We start from the raw sequence: 22130 nt of genomic DNA, 5'->3' as shown, positions 1-22130 counted from the left end.
AGCCGCTCCCCTAACAGTCTGGGAAGGGCTCAGAGTTACAGACTGGAGGCCACAAGTCAATGTTTCCATACAGAATTGTTACTCCATGGCTTGGCCATGGTCTGGCCAACTGAAATGCAGTACCTGGAAAGGATTAAAGTCAAGGGCTCGGACAGCCCCCGTGTGCTTCTGCCTCTGGGCAATCACAGGCTCCTTCCCCGAAGACAGGATGTGGGTCACATTGTATAGAGTAAGCATGCCATTGTTCCCTCCGCCTGCAATAACCCCGGAGGCTTCCAGAAGCCCATTGCCAAAGCTCCCCCAGATCAGCTTGTAAAACCTACAAAGAGGAGAAACTGGCATCAGCACCAACTCAGAACCATGTTAATAGGCAGAGAGCAGGCATCTCTGTCAGCCTCTGCCATTATGCAGGCATCCCCACCCCAAGACAGGCCTGCCTTTCTCCCTCACTTACCAGACACACAACAGAGGTGTCCTCACTTTGGTCCTGCCCTTTCTCTGACAAATATTCCATCTTTGTTACACTAGAAGTGAGGAGGTCAGGCTTTTTTTTTCCCCCTAAATTAACATTATTAGGGTTATATAGGGCCAGTGATACACATCTCAAATAAATTACTTCACTTAATCCTCACAACTCAAATAACAGTAACAACTAACACTTATTAAACAGTTCCTACGTATGAAGCATTGTTTTAAGTGCTTCACATGTATTCACTGATTTAATATTCAATAACTCTATAAGGTATTATTACTAACTCCATTTTCAATTGAGGAAACTGAGACACAGAAAATATATGAATTTCTGTATACACAGTTAGTAGTTTTATCCCTATTTGACACCTAGGAAGTGGTGGAATCAAGGTATAAAGTCTGGCCCATTTATTTTAGAGTCTGATCCCTTAACCATCATAAAAGACTGTATTCTGTTTAGAGGAAGATCCAAACTCTTCTGTACCTGACTAGAAGCAGGTTCCCTACACCAACAACTGTTGTCCTCTCTTCCCTCTCAAGCTGTAAGTGAGAAGGGACCCAAGGATCACTCCACCTTGTGTCTCTCCCATGTGACTAGCCCACTGGATCTGCTCTATGGCTGTAGCCGGCCAGCCCTAGAAACACAGAAGCAAAAAGAATAAACACATCTCGTGGGAAACACTTCTGGCTTTCTGGCCTGCATCTTACCCAAAAGGAAAAGACGGATCCTGGGACCCTGCAGAGTTAGGTCCTCTACAAAGCCCCTGGGGAAGCCATGTGAAATCCCCAAAGCCTTAAAGGTAGTCTTGTCCTCCATTTCACAGCTGCTAGCCAAGGGTATTTCCACAGCCCTTGATTTCACACTGAATGATGTCATAAGATCCCTAACTGGAATGAAATGTTCCCACACCCTGGGAAACATCAGCCAAGAAACTGAGTGGGGTGACCAGGCAGGAACCTGTTTGACCAGTCACTAGGCAGCACCAACCTGTTAGAAGTGAAGAGTTGAACACCATTTGAGACCAGGTCAGCAACTGAGGTAAAGCAGCAGAGCTGACACAAACGGTGGCTCTACAGGTACCGTCCAAAAGGCCATGTGTTCTAACATTGCACTGATCTCAACAGGGCAGAAGAACGCGTGCCACATTAGTTCAAGAGGCTGCCAGGTCACCTGGGGCTAGAGGTCAATGTGGGCAGAGGGCGAGTCAACAAAATAACTAGAGAAGCCCACAATAGGTCTCACAGGAACCAGAGGAGAATATGGCCAGTGAAAAACTCACATGGGGGTGGTAGAAGATGTCACAGTAACGTCAGTATGATCACAGCACCTGGCATACAGACCAAAGACAAAGGCACCTGAGACCTCAAGGGGGAGTCACCAAAGAGTTCGAGAACAAGCCTAGTTAGTTTAGAGTGACCAAGATGCAGAACACAGAGTGTGACAAAATGATTTTCTTTCTGTAAGCACGTAGAAAGTACAGTCCTATGGTTAACCATTTCACTAGTGAGAGTGAGCCTAGAGCCCAAATAGGACATGAAAGAGAACATCTAGGAGAGTGAGAACGGCTAGGACAAGTTAAGCAAGGACCAGGACATGATCATTCAACGGACTCAAGGAATGCCAATCATCTCTGCTCTTCAAATGGTCAGGGAACAGCATGTGTGTGTGTACGCACACATGTGCACGCAGAAAAAGAGTGCATGGCATGCAGGCAAATGCAACAAAATATTAACTACTGATAAATCTAGGGAAAAGTATGTAATTGTTCATTGTACTATTCTACAACTTTCTATGTTTGAATAGTTTAAAAGTTAAAAAACAAGATGGCCTTTGGCTTGAAAATAGGATTTCCAGAGATTAGAAATTTAAAGAGATGGTATAGGAAGAGTTTGTATGGAATGATGGGAACTTTCAAAACATGAGAATACAGGTGCAATTCTCTGCTGAAGAGGTTCCCATGGAGATGGTGATAATGGGCAGTATACAGCATCAAAGAAATACAGATTCTTGGGGCACCTGGGTGGTTCAGGGGGTTGACTGTCCGACTCTTGATTTTGGCTCAGGTCATGATCTGAAGGTCATGGGATCGAGCCCTGCATCCGGCTCCGCACTGAACAGGAAGCATGCTTAAGACTGTCTCCCCCTCTGCCCCTCTCCCTCATTTGCACTCTCTCTTCCTCTCTAAAATAAAAAAAGAAAAAGAAAAAACCAGATTCTTTACTTTCCTACTTAGACCTTGCAAAGCAGAATTTCCAGAGACAGGCCCTCAGAATCTACATTTTTAAAAACTTTTTTTAACATTTACTTATTATTGAGAGACAGAGACAGAGCATGAGCATGGGAGGGGCAGAGAGAGGGGAGACACAGAATCTGAAGCAGGCTCCAGGCTCTGAGCTGTCTGCACAGAGCCCAACATGGGGCTCAAACCCACAAACCACGAGATCATGACCTGAGCCGAAGTCAGACGCTTAACCTACTGAGCCACCCAGGTGCCCCCAGAATCTACATTTTTAACAAGAGCTCCCAGGTGATTGTAACAAGCAAACAGGGTTGAGAACCCCTGTGTTGGATACATCAGATTGATACCAGCCTAGACCAGTAGGGGAAGACACTGAAATTCATAAAGACAGAACCAGCCCTATGACCAGCTCATGGCTATGCTCCTGGCGGAGAGAAAAAGACAAGGTTAAAGAGAATAAATTGAGGTCTGAGAGATCAAAAGGCCATCCTAGCTAAGCTCAGCTGAGGCCAAGCTTTAGCTAATTTATAACTAGGAATATGTGTTGTGTAAATTCTTTCTTCCATAATTTATGTACTTGTTTGGGATTTTGCTTTTATTTGCTTAGTAAGGTTCCTTTTTAAAAATAACCACCTCAGAGGGGGTCTGGGTGGCTCAGTCAGTTAAGCATCTGACTCCTGATTTTGGCTCAGGTCATGATCTCACAGTTTGTGAGTTTAAGCCCCACATTGGGCTCTGCCCTGACAGTGCAGAGCCTGCTTGGGATTCTCTCTCTGCCCCTCCTCTGATCGCTTGCTCTCTATCAAAATAAATAAAATAAACATTAAAAAAATTCCAACCTCATGTTACTGAAGTGAAAACAAGCCAAACTAGCTGAGGGAATCCAAGTTTCCTAAAAAGTCAGAGCAGTGAAGGGACACCTAGGTGGCTCAGTGGTTAAGTGTCTGACTTCGGCTCCAGTTATGATCTCACAGTTGGTGAGTTTGAGCCCCACATCAGGCTCTGTGCTGACAGCTCAGAGCCTGGATCCTGCTTCGGATTCTGTGTCTCCCTCTCTCTCTGCCCCTCCCCTGCTCATGCTCTGTCTTTCTCAACACACACACACACACACACACACACACACACACACACATTAAAAAAAAAAGAGCAGTGAAGGCAGGGCTCAAGTTGGAGAATGAAGACAGCGAAATGAAGCAGTGGCTGTCTGAGAGAACTTCTTTTCTGAAGCCTAATATGCACCAGCTAATACATGCCCATGTATCCCAAATTTACAGCAGAGAAAAACAGGGCCAGAGAAGTTAAACAATGTGTCCAAGAGGATATTAGATGGCAGCATTGGGATCTGAACCCAGGCCTATCCAACAACAAAGCCCACGTTCTCTCCACTCTGTGATCTTGATGTAATCTCTAAGGAAGGCAAACCTTGGAAATGGGAAAACTAAGAAAAGTACACAAGGTGATCTTTTTCTGCTTAGTGTTGTTCCTTACACAGGCACCCAAAGAGAGGCCATAGGGTTCCCCAAGTAGCCAGAACTACTATAAAGGTGCTGAGAGATAGATCACCTACTGTCTTCACGTTACTAGAGAATAGGTCATACAGAGGTTACAGAGACCACAAAAAGATCTAGACCCTCAGTGCAGACAGAGGGTGGAGTACTGCACATCGCACACTGGTCTCTGACCTCATTCAGCCACAGCAGCTAAGTCCTCATTTCATTAAGACAATTCATAAATAATGTATTATTCTCCCAAAAACCTTTATTCTTGAGTGAGATTCATCTAACAAACCAAACATCACTTGCTTCAATGCATGTGCTAATCCATATTGATTCTGATGCACCCGGTGGCTTTAATCCATTCCCTCTCTTCAGTCTATTTACAGCTTGAGGTGGTCCCTTATCCACCCCCACACCAGTGTTTCAGAGGACTTCTCTTTCAGTCAGATATTTCTAAATACATAATATTTTCTGATGCCTCATGAATTGATATAAGGGGATCTTCAGGATTCAAATGTGGTTGAGGCATGCGTCTGGTGAAAAGGGCAGGCAAAGGATGGGGGAAGATTTTGAAAAGTATGTGTTAGGTAATAACGATGAGACCCAAGGAAGGTTTCTTTAAAAAAAAAAAAAAAAAAAGGAAAAAGAAAAGAGATTATGATACAAAAAAGGAAGAGAAGGAAACACTGAACATAATACCTGAATTTAGAGCTCAGTAGGTTCTTAGTCTTCTTGTACAACCTCTTCTTTATATGTAAGTGAGGAAACCTAAGACCTCCATTTGCACAAAGTCACCTATCTCTAGCCAAGGATGCAACCCAATACAACTGTGCTTTCCACTAAACCACGCAAAAGATGGCACAGAAAAGAAAGAGGAAAGTATAAAGCAAAGAACAGGGAGCCCTCTCTCTACCTCGATCATCTTGGTCAATAGTTTGAGATGTGGGTTTCTGAGTAAGTGACTGAACCCAGGCTGGAACAGAAAGAAGTGGGTGCCTTAGGCCCTTGGGTGTCTAAGATGATTTCTTCAACAACACCCTATAGATCTATGTCAAAGATAGTTCCTTAGGTCTTTGGAAATGCAACTCAATCCTCGCACACAATTACAGAGGTAGAAAAGAAAATAGAGATGACACACTATCAATAGTGTTAGCTGCACTATTTATTTTGGGTATAGCTCCCAATCCCTGCAGGATCAAACAGGGTATGAAGTGAAGTTTACAATTCCTGATTTGAGTACCAACATTTCAAAAAGGGTCCCTTCAGCCTAGTTGGCTGCAAGACAAACCGATCGTCACCTTTGAAAAGCTCTCAGGGCACTAAGATTAACTGAAGAATAACTTTAACTGACTGAAATGGTGGATATGAGTGCTCAGTTTGGTAATCCAGACATTTCTAGCATCGCTCATTCATTTAACAGATAATCCTTAAGCATCAAATGCCAGGTGATGTTTTAGGAGTTAGAGATACAGCAGTGAATAAAACAGACAAAAATCTCTGCCCACAGGGATCTTAGGATTCAATTTCAAGGTTTCTTAAGCAACTATATTGTTTCTTTCTTAGGAACTATTAGCCCTAAGGAGCCACTACTGTGCTAAAGCTGTTGCTTGGCTGGCTGAGGATAGGAGCTCTTACCCATTGCCCCTCTTCTTAAGTCCAGGAGCATAAATGTTATTGAATTAGCTCCCCTCTTTCAGGAGCCCTTTCTGAAATGCTTGCTTGGAGGCTAAGAATATCTCATCATTATTGGTAAACCCTCTAGTGGCTGCTCTTCAAAGGGAAAGATACTGGAAATACAAAGATATAAAAAAACTGTAAAATAAAGGATACTGTCAGAAAGTGATATAGGGGCTCAAGAAAGGGAGAACGATAACTAACCTTTCATTATTAGGCTAACCCATGTAAAGAAAAAAGAGGGTACTTCTATCTAAATATCTTAATTTATCTCTCAGATGGACCAAAACATTCATAAGAGAATGCAAAGTTGCATTTTGACCAGTAATCTCTAAAGAGGGATGGACAAGATAATTCTCTGTAGGAAAAAGACTTATATTTTTAATCTATAAAATTATGGAAATGGCACTTTTTAATAGTAGAGTAATGCATGTGTATTATTTATATTGCCTCTATAACTTGAGTATAGTGAATATTCACATTTTCCCCAGTGGTATGAAAATTTGGAGACCACTGCTTCAGACTGTAAGCCACATCTTTACAAAACCTATAAAAGAGAAGTTGAATAATCGAAAGAAGGTAGATTTTGGAATGAGACCTATGTGTAAATCCTAGCTTCCCAGAGTTTCGGTTCCCTCCTATGCAAAATGGGAATAATGGTATTCATTGCTCAGGCTCATTTTGAGGAATGAATAAGATATACAGAGTCCCTAGCATAGTGCCTGACCTGTATACATGTGCTCTGTGAATGCCTGTACTCAGGCCTGTAAGCCTGCCAGAGCCATGAAATCCAGGAGCACCCAATCAGTGCCTAACCACAATGAGGAGAGGCTCATTCATTCTCCTCCCATTGGCACGAAAGGAGATATTGTGTCAGGTTATCTTCACAAGAGCCAAGGGAGGAAGAAGCCAACATCTCTGGGCTCAGAGAGAGAGCAGGCACGTATGGGTCCAGGCTTGGTTGAGGAGTCTCTAACACACGACTCTGCCTGATGCCGCTGTTGACCAAAAAAGTGAGAGTGGGTGTTTTTAAAATCCTTTGGTAAAATAAACCCAGAGTTAACTTCTCCCCAACTTGGTGAAGGTCCTTCACCTAATAGATATCCTTATGAGCCTTGAGAAGCACACCTTGCTCCCAGAATTCCTCAGTCTACATCAGGAGCTGCCCTGCACACACATCAACAATTCAGACATGGTACCTGCTTGAGGCAGAAAGGACTCCCTTGCGTTTCAAGTCCAAGGAGGGGTCCCTGAAATCAACCTCAAAGATTTCCAAGGTGCCATTTGTGCTAAAGGAGGCATCTAACTGCTGGGCAGATGTTCCTAGGCACAAGAAAAGTTAGGAAGAGGCAGTATATAAGCAAAAATACATGCATGGATTTGGGGTATAAATGGTTAGGGAGTGGAGAGGCAGCGGAACAGGAGAGGACTGGGTATATCCTTTTTCAAGTGGTAACTCCAAAGAAAGCAAGAAAACAGGAGGTGCTCAAGCTTGAACCATAATTCAAGGCTGCCCCTAGGTACGCCAAACACCTAATGTCCCCTTGCTTATCCTGCAAGCGAACCCCACCTTTTCATGACTCTAAAGCTTTCTCTGAAGCTCAGTAAAGAATTCTGAATATTAAGTTTCCCCTTGACCTATGTACTTCCAGTGGATCCTAGTCCACAGTATCATCATACCTGTGGCGAGATACACAGGGCACTGGCTGGCTGGGCTCCACACTTGGACAGCAGGCCGTTCAAGCTCCTTTAGCTTCATGGTCCGTCCTGTAGGTGGCAGAAAACTGACATAACCCTCAGCTTACTAAAAATAGAAATCAGCAAGCTTAAGGGCCAGATCTAGGAAGCACCTGTGGACACAAGTTCTTGTTTCTCTCTCCCCACCATGGAATGGGGGCATTTCAGGGCAATACAGGGTGACACACGCATGACCATCTGTAGATCTGCAAGGACAGTTCACTTACCCAATTACTAAAATCTAATGCTTTAACCCCAAAAAGATATTTAAACACACTGGTTGCCACAGGCCCAATGGTGATGATAACCATCAAACTGGATAACCTCTCAGTGACCTCATCCATTCCCTTGGCTTTTCATCCGTATGCTGATGACCCCTAAATTCATACCACCAACACAAATTTCTCAACTCTGAGCGCCAAGTCCTTATATGTAACTGCTCATCAAACATTTCTATTGGGATATAGCAAAGATACCTAAGTCAGTCTGTCTAAAATGGAATTCTCCATTCTACCACCTCCTTCCCCTGAATCTGTTCCTTCTCCAGTTTTCTTCATCTCCGTATACAGTATCACTATCCACCCAACTGCTCAACCTGGGAACCTGAAAGTCACCCTCAATTCCTTCTTGTCCCTTATTCCCTTCTAATTCATCATTAAGGCTTCCTGATTTCGCCCCCAAAATGTCTCTTAACCTGTTTACTCTTCTCTAGCTGCACTACCACCATTCTATCTGAAGACGCCGTCATCTCTCACCTGCATTACTGCGATAATCTTCCAAATGGTTATCTTTATTCTACCATCACCCAATTAACTCTCTACATAGCAGCAGACATGAACTTTTAAAATAAAAAAAAATATAGAATTTTGGCATTCCATGCTTCAAGTCTTCCAATGACTTCTATTGCACTCAAAACAAAATTGCACTCAAACCCCTTATGACCCTGCTTAAAGGCTCATCCTTCCACTTCAACCTCGTCTCTTGCTACTTTCCCCCTTTATTCATTACGCTGCAGCCACATTTTTTTTTTCCTTTCTTTCATTTCCTGGCTTTTTATTACCTCAGAGCTTTTGTAAACTCTGTTTCTGATACTTCAAATGTTCTCCCTTTCATTCTCTGCGTGACTGGCTCCTTTTCACATCTTTCTGGGCTAAGTGTCTCACCCCCTCAGGGAGGTGAGCCACCCAACCAAAATCAGTCTCAATTTTTTTTTCTCCTTGGTAACTTATTGTTATGTGTTTATTTACATTTACATTGTTGGTCTCAACCACCAATAAGTAAACTCCAGGAGAGCTTGTACTGTGTCTGCTTTGTTCACCATGTTATAACTAACTAGTGCCAGAACAATGTCTGGCATAGAGTAAAGTGCTTGATACTATGTTTAATGAACGTAGACATCCATGTTAATTCTGTGGTTTCCAATACAATTCTAACCCATATTCAAAGTGCCATCCCAACAGGCTAGCAAAGTGGCAGAAAAGTTTTTGGTTTTGTTTTGTATTGTTTTTAATGTAACACTGAACTTGAGGGAAGAAACTTGGGACCCATTGTAAACTGCTTAAGGAAACCACCGTCAGGTTAGTCGCAACCTACTAAAATAGTAGGTAGTATTCCTCAATCTCTAATGTACTTTCCAGCCTGAAGAGAGTTTAAAGCTGCCAATTCAGCCAAGATTCTCAGCCAAGACCCTCTTTAGAGGGGGCCTCTAAACGCTTGAGGCAACACCAGGTTAACTTCGGACTCGCTGCACATCGTATTATACAGTCACCACTGCCACCTGCTGGTCAAAGCCGTTTTCCCGTTTGTGGGGAAAGCCCTTGACAGAAGTAGGAGCTGCGTTTAGCCCTGCGCATTTGACGGGCAAATCTCACTTCTCATAACGGTTCTGTGCAACAGGTACCATTATTATATACATTTCACCGGGAAGAAAACTGGCTGGGGCCGAGATATGAACCCCACTGAGCCTCCATAGCTCAGCGCTTTTAACCATGATATTAGTTCAAACTCAACTCCAGATGAGGTGTTAAATCCCCGACGGCCTAGTAACTGGGAAGACGGGCTGTTAATCTACATTCAACCAAGAGCCGAACAGACTCCCGCGGTGATGGAGGGCGCCAGCGACCCTCCGCAGCCGAGGCCCTGCGGGGGCGGTGAGCACAGCTTCCCTCCAGGCTAGGCTAAGCCGGGGTCCGGGGAGCACGGGAGAAGGTGCGAGGGCAGCGCTGAAGGGAGACAGACCCTCGTGGGGCCGCAGCACCCCGGCGGGGCCGGGAGAGCGGAGCCGGGTCCAATCCGAGAGCGAGCGCGGTGGCGCCCGAGAGGCGCGGGCCGGGGTCTCCGCGGGGGACGAGGTCCCTCCGGCGCTCTCCCTACGGTGGAGCGGCGCCCCGGGCCCCAGAGAGGCGGGGAAAACCCACCTGCACGGAGAGCCCGGGTCACGGCAGCGCGGCGCAGCCACGGCTGGTCTCCTCCGAGGGCATGTGGGCTCAGCTGGGCGCTGCGGACGGCGGCTGCCGAGGGCCAAAAGTAGCCCTGGAGGCCGAGCACCGCCGCCCGCACGCGCCGCGAAGCGTCGACTCGGGGAGCCGGAGGAGCAGCGAAGAGGATGGAATAGGATTCTGGCTCTGCCGGCTCCCTCACCTGCGCCGTGATAACGCGGTTCTGCCGCAGAGGGTCAGATCCTGCGACCGCTAAGTTCTGGCCTATTCAGTTAGAGCCAGGCTCGGGGAACAGCCCCTGAAAAGGGAAAATACTAATTCGTTATTTGTTATGATGGTGAAGACCTGGTACTAACTAGTTCCAGAAGCTCTCAGTGGAATCCTAATTGAAAAGGTAAATAGCAATCGAGGCCATAAACAGCGGTGACGCACTACAGCCCACCAACAACTGATGCCGAAAAGCTGTTGGCTGAACGAATTAAGGGCTATAGGCATGCAGAGGCCTAGGTACTGTAGACCAGGGGCTTCCTGGAGTATTTCAGGGACGCAAGACGGGTGTCATACCTTGCAGCGGCAAGATAGGTGGTGTCTCAGAAAGGAGGAAGGGCCCAACTGGCTAGTAGGCACCCTGGCATTTCCCACACCATGAATGAAAGAGGCGGGAAACAGATTGGGAATACCAATTCAACTTTGCAGGTAATTGGGGGTTAGTTAAAATTATGGGTAGGGATGCAATAAGATGAATATTGTTTTTTTTTTTTTTTTTTTAATGTTTATTATGTGAGAAGGAGACAGCAAGCAGGGGAGGGGCAGAGACAGAGGGAGACACAGAATCCGAAGCAGGCTCCAGGCTGAGCTGCCAGCCCAGAGCGGACGCGGGGCTCAAGTCCACAGACCGCGAGATCATGACCTGAGCTGAAGTCCCCGCCTAACGGACTGAGCCACCCAGGTGCCCCTGAAAATTGTATTTTAAGACAAGCAATATGGATCCCTTTAGAGAGAGACCAGAGCTGAAGGCAGGGACTCAAATTAGAAGACTAATAGAACAGTCCAGGTACCAGGTGATGAAAGCCTGGATTAATATAGTAGCAATGATTGTAAAGGAAAACTGGACAGGCTCTTGTGAGTGATGAAGTTAAAGAGCTGAAGAGGGAGGTGAAAAAAATCAGATGGATTTTTTATGTTGACTGAGGGAATTATGGCATTTCCAAATAAAAATATTCTACCAGCAGTTGAAGATGTTAGACCTAAGTTATTGGATTCAAAACTTTGGCTTAATGCAGAAACTCCACTGTATTTTTGCCTCCAAAGATGGTGAGTCAGTTCCATTATTTTACCATGGAGCCTCAAGTCACTGTGATACAAGTCTAGATTTCCTTTTTGTGGGGATTAGAGGGTTTTGAAGTCCAGATGTTAAGACAATTTAGGGTATTGTCTGTGCCTGCCCACTCTTTGTGCGTACTAAGTATTTCTTGAACATGTTAGGCACCTCAACAGTGGATGAAACCCGAGGGCAAGTAAACAGGGCGGAAAACTGAACCTTAGACAGCACCTCGAACTAGGGAATGAGGCAAAAGTGTCACTGATGGGGGCACTCCGAAAAATTTTAACCAAAAGCAGGTCACAGCTGCAAGCAGGTCAGAATTAAAAAAAAAAAAAAAAAAAAAAAAAAAAAGTGCACTCTTTTCTCTCAACTTAGCTGTTAATTCTTTTCACTTTGTTTTGTAACTCCCAGTCTTAGCTTCTATACTTGAAGGCAACTATTTTTGTCCTGTTCAATTTTATAGCCCCAGGGCCTATCAATGTCTCATACATATATTAGACACACAGACATTTGTTACATATATTACCAAAGGCAACAGAGGACAGAGAATGAAGACAGATAAAAAGCCAGAAGTAGTGGCATTTTATTAGAAGTACCCATCCTCTGGTCTCATAAAAGTCTCTTTAGGGGTGCCTGGGTGGCTCCGTCAGTTAAGCATCCAACTTCGGCTCAGGTCATGATCTTGAAGTTTGGGAGTTCAAACCCCGTGTTGGGCTCTGCACGGACAGCTCAGAGCCTGGCACCTGCTTTGAATGTAGTCTCCCTCTCTCTGCTCCTCCCCTGCTTCTGCTCTCTCTCAAAAATAAACATTTTTAAAAAATCATTAAAAACAAATCCCTCTTTCACTTCCTGGACAACCACTAAAGGTCTGGTAACTTGGGTGGACTTGCTTTCATAGGTCATATTGAAAGTGTGCTTTTTTTTTTTTTTCCTATGGGACAGGTTTTCAGGCAGTGTAATTTTAAGAAAACGTCTCCAAAGGGACAAAAAGAAAATGAGTTGTTTCACTTAACAGATGCATCGAGATAGACCCTCAAAAACCATAGCAAAAGCCATGCATAGGTTCAGAATAACTCACTGAACTACCCTCTAATTCATAAATGTAGGATTCACAAGTTGCTTTGGAACAAGGAATACTTGTGTGTACTCTTACAACAGAAATGACATTAGAGACAGTCACAGCCTCAGGTGAGTTCAAAAACACCTATTTATCCTATAACATACTTGAAACATGTTAAAGTGTACTTTTTAGGGGAGCCTGGGTGGCTCAGTCAGTTATGCGTCCGACTCTTGGTTTTGACTCAGGTCATGATCTCATGGCTTCGTGGGTTTGAGCTGCTAGCACAGAGCCTGCTTGGGATTCTCTCTCTCCCTCTCTAGCTGCCCTTCCCCCACTCATGCTGTCTCTGTCTCTCTCAAAATAAATAAATAGGCTTAAAAAAAATTTTTTTTAAGTGCACTTTTTCAAAAAAAAAAAAAACCCAAAAACAAAAACCTTAACCGTTATAAAAAGGTTTCTTATGGAAAATATATCTTGTTCCAACTTGGGAAGTCAGGAACATATCTTCCTTTTTCTTCAACCCTGTAAATGGGAAAAGAAGCTACCCTTACCACCTACTGCACAACTGAAACCCTCAAATACCTTCACAGCCCCAGCAAAATTAACAAAGTACCATTTTCTTGTGCTTAACTCCCCCTACCCTCCCATCTTTCTAATCTCAGAGTGGGTAGGGGGTGGGAACAGATAGCAGGCAGAAAAAAAGGAAAGGAAAAGGATGAGGTCCTCACGGCAGTGGCTATTCCTGGGGAAATGAGGCACAGATACCACAGCACTACGTTTTATTAGGGATTTCATTAAGGTTAAATCTCTAGAAATGAGGAAGTCAGGGGGCACAAAGCCGATGAAGCCGTCTCAGATCTCATAATGAACCACCGGCTCAGGCTCTTTGGTGGGATCGCCGCCTCTTTCCAGGTACAGATTGTTATAAGGATACTGCTTTGGCCCCTGAGGAAAAAACACAGGTCAGCAAGATAGCATACATCCAGCCAATACCTGGCTACACCCCACTCTGAGTTAACAATCACACATGGTAAATGGGTATGAGGTGGCCTCTGGTCGGACCCAGCTGGGCTAGAACAGCAGGAACACTGCTCCTCTTCCCTACTCAGCCCAAGGCAGACAGAAAGCCTAGATTGTAAAAGAGGTGGTGCCTACACTGTGTGTGTGTGTGTGTGTGTGTGTGTGTGTGTGTGTGTGAGAGAGAGAGAGAGAGAGAGAAAGAGAGAGTGAGAGTGTGTCGGGGGAGAGAGGGAGAGAGAGGGAGACAGAGAGAAAGAAAAGGAAGGAGGGAGGAAGGGAGAGCGCTCTCTAAATGAGACGATGCATCCATCCATCCCACTCTCTCCTGGGGTCGAGACAGACTCAATCTCCTTTAAGTCACTCAGCCTCTAATGGTTCCACCACTAAAGTGGCCTAGCAAATGAGGCGTGCAGGAGCAGCGGTGGGGGAAAGCACAGAGGAGACACGGCTGGGACGTGCTTTAGGGGCTGCTGGCTTTACCAACAAACAGCTGTCAGGGAACACAGCTCAAGGGGAGGAGGAAAGGGTGATGTGCTTACAGAACTGAAAAATGGAAGAGCCACACTGTGTTTCTTGCTCTCCTGAAGAGAAGTTAGTGCTCACACCAGCCCTACGTGCACTCTCCAGCCTGGAGCCCCTGGGGCTTGGTAGGAAGGCTCGTGTCAGTGCACACAGACACGCCAGCTACCATCAGGACATCGATGATCTCTGCAGAGGTAGCACCGAGCAGCCAACTGCAAACACGACAGTCTTCCTGCTTTCAGTTCCTTCCCGGACAATCTACCCTGTAGACTACTCCCAGATCAATCATCCTAAAGTCCTAGCCTTCATTAGATTATGTCATTTTTCTGTTCAAAAACCCAACACAGTTCGGTGCTGACTAGAGGAAGTCCAGGTCATCACTGGGTCCCCAACCCCTAGCCCAATCTGTACGTGGAACATAGTAGGGTCTTCATAAATATTTGTTGAATTAATGTCTTACTATGCCACTAGTCTTACTATTAATGCCATTGATGTCTTACTATGCTACGAAGCCCAAATCCCTAGCCATGCAATAAAAGCATCCCAACCTAACTGATCAGCTCACCTCACAATATTTTTTTAACATGGCAATTTCCATACCTAATTTCTGAAATCATCAGAATAACCTGGGAACTTGTTAAATATTGATTTTAGAACCCCACCATGGAGCTACTGAATTAGGCTCTCCAGGAATCTGAATTTTTAGCAGCTCTCTAGGTAACCAATACAGCTGGTTATTCTAGGAATATTTTATATGCCTATTCCATTCCAACTAACTCACTCTCCTCTTCATTCTATTTTGTCCTGCCCCAAATGTTCTCTCCAACTTCTCCCCACCATCCAAAGACTATACATATTTTTAGTATTTAGCACCATCCTTCTTTTTAACAGCATCTCACACGTCTTAACACACACATTCACTATTTACATATATACACTAAAACTGCCAAATTCCTGTATCTCTGTTCAAATGTTGCTCACCATTTGCTTATCCAAATTAAACTCCCATAAAGCTAGACAGCATATTTTCTGTGTCCTTTACACTCTCCAAAATAAAATGGTCCATGCTTGTAGTAAATATTTAATTGCTTCCAGTACCCTAAGGGAACTGCCCTTCATGCCTCCAGCAGAGGATAGGTTTCAGCTCTAGATGCCTTGACTCTACCTTGAAAGATCACTTGCTAAAACATAATTAGTGAGTACAGCCCCCAAATGGCAACTCTAGAAGACGAGTTGAGAGGCACCTGGGTGGCTCAGTCAATTGAGTGTCTGACTCTTGGTTTTGGCTCAGGTCATGATCTCATGGTTTGTGAGATTGAGCCCTGCGTCGGTCGGGCAGCACAGAGCCTGCTTGGGATTCCCTCCCTCCTCTCTCTCTATCCCTCCCTCAATATAAATAAGTAAATTTATTTGTTGCTCTCTCAAAATTAGCATTTATAGAAGACGAGTTGACTTCCACATTCTCATTCCTCGCCTAGTCCTAAACCGTTTCTTCTCTCTTAGGCTGATCCAAGATGTGTGCATGGAGCAGTGCTCTGACTCTGGTGCCAGGCCAATGCGTCAGGCCCTCCACAGGCCTTACCAGGAAGACAGGCTTGGTCTTGGCTGGATCCCTACTCTACAGACTTCACTCCCTCAGGAAACAGGGCTAAGCAAATGTGCCTACGGGGACACTTCTCAGATACTCACCACAGGCTGGTAGGTGGGGTAAGTCTCCCCAACCCAAAACATGAACAGCATGAAGGCCACGAAGCCGAAGAGGTGCTTACACATGAGATTCCAGGAAACAGGTGTAGGGGATGTGTCCACACGGTTCCTGATATACATGTCAAGGTCCCAGTGCATCTGAGGCAGAAAAGCAGATAAATACCACATACTGCTCTTCCTGCAAATGGCAGGCGGTCTGCAAAAGGGTGATCAGAGCCTGATATAAAGTTCAATAAAAGCATTCTATTGCCTCAGGACAATACTCTGAGAATCAAGTGTGAGCTACTCTAGCATATAGGACTAGGTGCTGGCTTAGCTCTAGGTTCTGCTGACTAAAGACAGCTCAATCATGGAAGTTCACAATTTTCAAAGTATATAGTTCTGATTATTTCCAGAACTCCCATTCCATGTACCACACATGGAACCTCAGATCTCAGATCACTGGACCTTGCTTCCTTGGGCAGAAAGCCTTAATGTTATTTAGACAGCAAAGTGCCATTTAGATAAAGAAAGAATCCTCAGGAAGATTTAGGGAGAAGGAAGGAAGGTCAAATGGGATATGGATTTCTCACCGGCTCACCCCAGTTCAACCTCAGGTCTTGGTGGTCCCAGTCATACCATGGATCCCTCTCCTGCTGTGAGCGGTCAGGGAGCTTTGGGTAGTCCCCATATCTGGAGAGACAGAAAAACTTCTGGAAGGGGCTCTGAGCAGCCTCACTCAGAAAACTCAAAGTCCCCTCATGTTAGAGATAAGAACCCAAGTGACAGAAAAAATTGCTTCACCTAAGGACAGAGGAAACCACTTTCAAATCAGTATCTCAATTTATAGTCACTAAGCACAGAACTAACCACAAAAGTCCAAAGTGTAAGTAAAACTTCATGTCAAACTCTGGTTTTTATTTTACCTTTTTAAAGTTTATTTATTTGAGAGTGCACAAGTGAAGGAGAGGCAGAGAGAGAGAGAGAGAGAGAGAGAGAGAGAGAGAGAATATCCCAAGCCAAATTCCCCCTCCTCCCCCATCCCAGTGTGGGCTCGAACCCACAAACCATGAGATCATGATCTGAGCAGAAACCAAGAGTCAGACTCAACGACTGAGCCACCCAGACGCCCCTAGGTCAAATTCTGCAACATTATAACATATATGCTTGTCCCCCTCTTTCAAAAACAACAAAAAGTCATGCAATGTTATAATGTCAGAGCTGGAAGGGAATTTGGCAATTAATCACTCTGATTTCCTCATTAGACAGAAAATAAAACTGTAGTTTAGTCTGAACCCAAGGTCACCCAGCTAATTGGAATACAAACAAAAGGGGTTCAGATTAGAAAAGCTTTCTCTTCATGGCAACTGTGCTCCCAACCACCAAGTTAGCATGCATCTCCATGTCTCAAACACCTCATGGGATTTCCTGCTAAGCTGGGTTTCCCCCCAACAAATCCAGTTTCAGCTTATACAGACTGCTACCAATGCTACTCTTGTCCACAACAAAATAAGAGGCATAGGAAATGATGACAACTAGTCATGTGTCACAGAAAATGATTGGAAAACAAGAAGAAGAATAGGAGCTGCTAAAACCACTATTGAAAGAGCGATGCTAGGAAAGAAAATGAGGGTGATGGTAATCGCTCCAGATAATTAACCATGGGGATGTTATTTAAAGGGGGGGGGGGGTGGATTGGTGTAGGGGAGTTGGCTGCTTAATCCGCTTGACAGTGACTACAATTTCCACAGCCCTAATAGCAAAGGTATTTTTTTTACAAGAAAGATATACACACGAATATAGAGTACTCCATCTACAAATAGGGCTCTCAAGACAGGAGTCCAGCTCCAGCCTGATCACGTGTCTGCATGACAGCACCTGAGCCCAGCAGATGCTCAATCTAAATGAAACCTTGCGCTCTGGATGAAGCCAAGGAAAGTTCCTGCTATTCAGGGGTCCTCGAGGGAGCTATTAAAATCCCGGCTTCCTCATTTGAGGAAACAGCCTGAGCCAAGGAGAAAATTGAAGTCCTCTAGGCTGCAGCTGCTCACCCATCACCTCCCACCTCCCTTCACCGAGAAAAGCACCCACACCACTGACTCTGAGGGATCACGAGAAGGTTCAGGGAAAATGGTCAGAGTGGAGCCACGCAATGGAGCTGGCCATCTCCCGTCACTACCCGGCTGCCAGCAGACTCTGCATCTCACCCCATGCCATCATCAGGGTACGGTTGGTAGTCTTCTACTCGCATATTATACTTCTTGGCGGCGGCGGCCCGTTCTTCTGGGGTCTTGGGATAGGGCCCCGGGAGCATGTCCTTGGTAATGTGCGAAGCTGGAGAGCAGAAAGGGGCGGGTCAGAAAAGACCTGGTCCCTCCTGCCGCCCAGAAGGCTTCAAGGTGCGGAGGCTGTGGCGGCCCGGGCTTCAAAGGACCAGGTGAGACTTGACTCCTTTCTCTGTGGATATACCTCCGTCCCCTCGCCGGACACGGCCACTGCAGTATCCGCGATACCCCCCCCCCCCAACCCTCGACACACCAAACCTCAGGCATCCCCTTCCCACATTGAGGCCTCGCCCGTTTTGGCGAACCTGTCCGTGCTCCCAGCGGCACCACGGTCCGGGCTGCCCTTTGCAGCCATCGGACTCCCAGGACCCGCGCCCTGGCCGCCGCCATCTTCACCTTCCTCCAGTTTCACTCTGCACATGCGCAAAGGCTTTGTCACGGCGGCTGAGCCGGGTCAAACGCGACGAGGGAAGCCTGCAGTGAAGGAAAGTCTTAAGGGTTCAACAAGGGCGGGGCTTAAACTGTGTTGGGAAGCCACAGGGAAGATGACCGAATGGATAGAGACAGAAAGCTAGAAGGAGAGAAAATGAATTAAGTCACTACTTTGATATTTCATATTATTGTGTCCCTTTCTCCGTCAGGGGACTCAGACGCTTACAAGGATAATGGGGACTCAACCCGAGCATCTCATGTGAACAGCTAACCTACCCGCCCCGCCCCTCCAGGAGTAGTACACCGGAGATGAGTCCGCCTTAACTTCTTCTCTGCTTGCCCTTTTCCTCTCCTTCACTGACACGTCCTCCTTTCATCCCCAAAAGTGATTATTCCTCAAATTCAGCCCTTGGTCTTCCTTGTTCTTGTTCTGTTCTGCAAATTGTTCAATCTTCACGTACAGGCATGGTGCAACCCACAAATCGGCCCCAAATTCGCTCCTCAGTTTTACTTCGTGTTTACACTTGAATGTCCCAGTCACCTCAATCCAACAAATGTAAAACGAATCCTAGCACCAGAAACAGCTCTTCCCAGACTGGCTAAAACCTCAGATCGGCTAGGACTTGTATTAAATAGATTTCAAGCAGGATGGACCACAGTTACAAACACTCGCTTAACAGAAGAATGGGGGATATTATCATGTTTGCATGTGAATATGTTTTCACTTTCACATAAGTGGGATTTGCATAATTTACGCAATATAAATGTGCACATATCTCCAGCAACTTCTGGTATGATCACTGTTTTGGAGCAGAATCCATTATTATAGACATTCTCAAATATATATTACAGCAATAAAAATTATATGAACTATTTGACATATAAAATTGGGGGAGGACTACTTCATAGCAACTTGCCCTCTTGTAAATGAACATCTCTAGTTGATGTTCAAAATAATTGTACAATTCCTGCATTCATTCAAAGCAAGCCCTGATCTAATTGGGTCCAGAAACAGAGCTGTTCTGATTTATTTAATTATTTTTATCATGATATAATTCATATAACATAAAAGTCATTCCTTTGAAGTGTACAATAGGGGCGCCTGGCTGGCTCAGTCGGTTAAGCGTCTGACTTTGGCTCAGGTCATGATCTCATGACACCCTGCGTCGGGCTCTGTGCTGACAGCTCAGAGCCTGGAGCCTGCTTCGGATTCTGTGTCTCCCTCTCTCTCTGCCCCTCCCCTGCTCACACTCTGTCTCTCAATAATAAATGAATGTTAAAAAAATTGTTTTAAAGTGTAACAATAAAGTGATTTTTGGTATATTTACAAAGTTGAGCAATCATCAGCACTAATTCTAAATCATTTTCATTACCCCCAAGAGAAACCCTGTCCCTGATAGTGTATTCCCCCACCCTCTGGCAACACTAATCTGCTGTCTGTCTGGATGGATTTGCCTATTCTGTACATTTCATATAAATGGAATCATGTAATATGTAACCTTTTGTGTCTGACTTACTTCACATAGCATAATGTTTTCAAGGTTTGTCCATGTTGTAGCATGTGTCAGTTCTCCATTCCTTTTTATGGCCAAATAACATATGGATACACAACCTTTTGTTTATACAGTGGTCAGTTGATAAACATTGGGGTTATTTTCACTTTGAGATTATTGTGAATTATGCTGCTGTGAACATTCCTGTACAAGTTTTTGTGTGGATGTATGTTTTCAATTGTCTTTGCTATATACCTAGCAGTAGAATGGCTGGATTAAAAAAAAGAAAAAGAATTTCTGGATCATAGGATAACTCTATGTTTAGCTTTCTGCAGAACTGCAAAACTCTTTTTCAAAGAAGCTGTACCACTTTACATTCCCACTAGCAGCATGTAAGGGTTTCAATTTTTCCACATTCTCACCAACATTTGTTACTGTCTTTTTTATTATAGCCATTCTAGTGGCCAGGAATGCTATTTCATTGTGGTTTTGATTTGCATTCCCCTGATGACTACAGATATTGAGCACCTTTTCATGTGCTTATTGGCCATAGTATATCTTTGGAGAAGTGTCTATTCAAGTCTTTCATCCATTTCTTAATTGGGTTGACTTTTTATTGCTAAGTTGTAAGAATTCTCTACGAATTCTAGAGACAAGTCACTTATCAGCTATATGATTTGTAAATATTTTCTCCCATTCTATGCATTGTCTTTCTACTTTCTTGATGGTGTCCTTTCAGACCTTTTTTTTTTTTTTTTTTTATCCTGGAAGGTGTTGGAATTTGTCAAAAGCTTTCTCTGTCTATTGAGATGATCATGTGATTTTTTTTTCTTCTATTAATACGGTTAATTTTCAGATGTTGAACCAACATTGCATCCCTGGAATAAATCCTACTTGGTCATGGTATTTAATCCTTTTTGATATAATGCTGGATTTGGCTTCCTAGTGTTTTGTTGGGGATTTTTGCATCTATATTCATAAGGGATATTGGTCTATAGTTCTTTCTTCTTGTGATATCTTTGCCTCATTTAGGTATCAGGATAATACTTTCCTCATAGTTGGGGAGTGTTCCCCTATTTTTTGGAAGAGTTTGTGAAAGAGTAGTGTTAATACTTTTTAAAATGTTTGGTAGGATTTATCAGTGAATCCATTTAGTCCTGGGCTTTTCTTTGTGGAATGTTTTTTTATTCCTATTTTAATCTCTTTACTTGTTGTAAGTCTATTCAGATTTTCTATTTCTTCTTAAATCAGTTATGATAGTATGTGCCTTTCTATGAATTTGTCTATTTCACGTAGGTTGTCTAATTTTTTGGCATACAATTGTATATAGTATTCCCTTGCACTCCTTTTAATTTTTGTGAAGTCAGTAGTAATGACCCTTCTTTCATTCTTGATTTTAGTAATTTGAATCTTCTTATTCTAATTTATTTTTAATTCCCAAGTTTACATATTTAATATACTCTTGTAAAAATACAAATATGCAGATAGAACTAGGGTCTTGGTTGGCACCCACAACCCCAAACCCTCCACAGAGGTAACCCCATTATCAGTTTGGTGTAGCATAGTTACATGCAGCATAATTACATAGTTAAGCTAGTGTATTAGTTTTTTATTGCTGCATAACAAATTACCATAAATTTAGTAGCAGCCCTAAACAACACCAATTAATTATGTCACATTTTCTATGAGTCAGAAGTCCAGACACAGTTTAGCTGGGTCTCAGCTCAGGGTCTCACCAAGTTGAACTTAAGGTATTTGTGGGGGCTGTTGTCCTCATCTGAAGCTCTGTGTTTTTTTCCAAGCTCAGTGGTTGTTGGCAGGATTCAGTTCCTTACAGTTGCAGGACTAAGGTCCCTGCCGTCTTGCTGGCTGTCAACCAGGAGACTTTTTCAGCTTCTAGAGCCTACCTGCCATTCTCTGCCACAAGGAGTTTACTCCTTCAAATCCAACAGGAGAGAACTTCTTTGGCTTCAAATCTTTCCAGCTTCTGTCACTGCCCTCTAGACCCAGATTGGAAGAGTTTGAGTTATTGGGTCAGGCCCACCCAGGGTCAATCTCCCTTTTGATGAACTCACAGTGAACTGATTAGGAACCTTAATTACATTTTTGCTATATAACATAACCTCATTGAAGGAATGATACCCTACCATATTCACAAGATCTGCTCTTATAAAACTTATAGGGCACGTACACGATGGGATAGAAATCTTTGGATCCATCTTAGAATTTGGCCTCCCAGAACTGGCTGTAAA

General features: G+C 44.2%; 2 protein-coding genes across 18 annotated transcripts in view; both read right to left on the bottom strand.

Annotated features, from left to right (window-relative positions):
- The window catches only part of SEC31B (SEC31 homolog B, COPII component), a 36746-nt gene extending 25985 nt beyond the window's left edge, over positions 1 to 10761 (bottom strand). For 4 of the 17 annotated variants that reach the window (XM_060641741.3, XM_060641742.3, XM_060641750.3 and 1 more), the window contains exons 1-4: positions 10036 to 10759; positions 7562 to 7648; positions 7081 to 7204; positions 124 to 319 (exon numbers count right to left, since the gene is read on the bottom strand). In XM_060641741.3, the coding sequence (XP_060497724.2) occupies positions 124 to 319; positions 7081 to 7204; positions 7562 to 7640 (399 nt within the window). In that variant the 5' untranslated portion in view covers positions 7641 to 7648; positions 10036 to 10759. Of the gene's footprint in view, positions 1 to 123; positions 320 to 454; positions 656 to 955; positions 1107 to 7080; positions 7205 to 7561; positions 7652 to 10035 lie in introns of those variants that run through there. The other 13 variants (XM_060641734.3, XM_060641735.3, XR_013550551.2 and 10 more) reach the window with 12 other exon arrangements.
- Positions 10762 to 13202: 2441 nt separating this feature from the next.
- Positions 13203 to 18392, bottom strand: NDUFB8 (NADH:ubiquinone oxidoreductase subunit B8). The gene is made up of 5 exons (XM_060641757.3): positions 18259 to 18392; positions 17876 to 18002; positions 16262 to 16361; positions 15672 to 15827; positions 13203 to 13385 (listed from the first exon to the last, which is right to left on the bottom strand). Exons 1-5 carry the CDS (start codon positions 18341 to 18343, stop codon positions 13293 to 13295), a joined length of 561 nt encoding a protein of 186 aa, XP_060497740.2. The 5' UTR covers positions 18344 to 18392; the 3' UTR covers positions 13203 to 13292.
- Between the last annotated feature and the right edge of the window lie 3738 nt (positions 18393 to 22130).

This window comes from Panthera onca, chromosome D2, assembly GCF_046562875.1.
Source record: "Panthera onca isolate mPanOnc1 chromosome D2, mPanOnc1 haplotype 2, whole genome shotgun sequence".
NCBI lineage: Eukaryota > Metazoa > Chordata > Mammalia > Carnivora > Felidae > Panthera > Panthera onca.
This window is presented reverse-complemented; position numbering and strand designations above follow the sequence as displayed.

Coding starts and splice junctions, on each gene's coding strand:
- NDUFB8 (XM_060641757.3), bottom strand. CDS start 18,343: ATGGCGGCGGCCAGGGCGCGGGTCCTGGGAGTCCGATGGCTGCAAAGG. Junction 18,003..18,258: donor GCCGCTGGGAGCACGGACAG/GTTCGCCAAAAC, acceptor TCTGCTCTCCAG/CTTCGCACATTACCAAGGAC. Junction 13,386..15,671: donor ACCCCACCTACCAGCCTGTG/GTGAGTATCTGA, acceptor TTTTTTCCTCAG/GGGCCAAAGCAGTATCCTTA.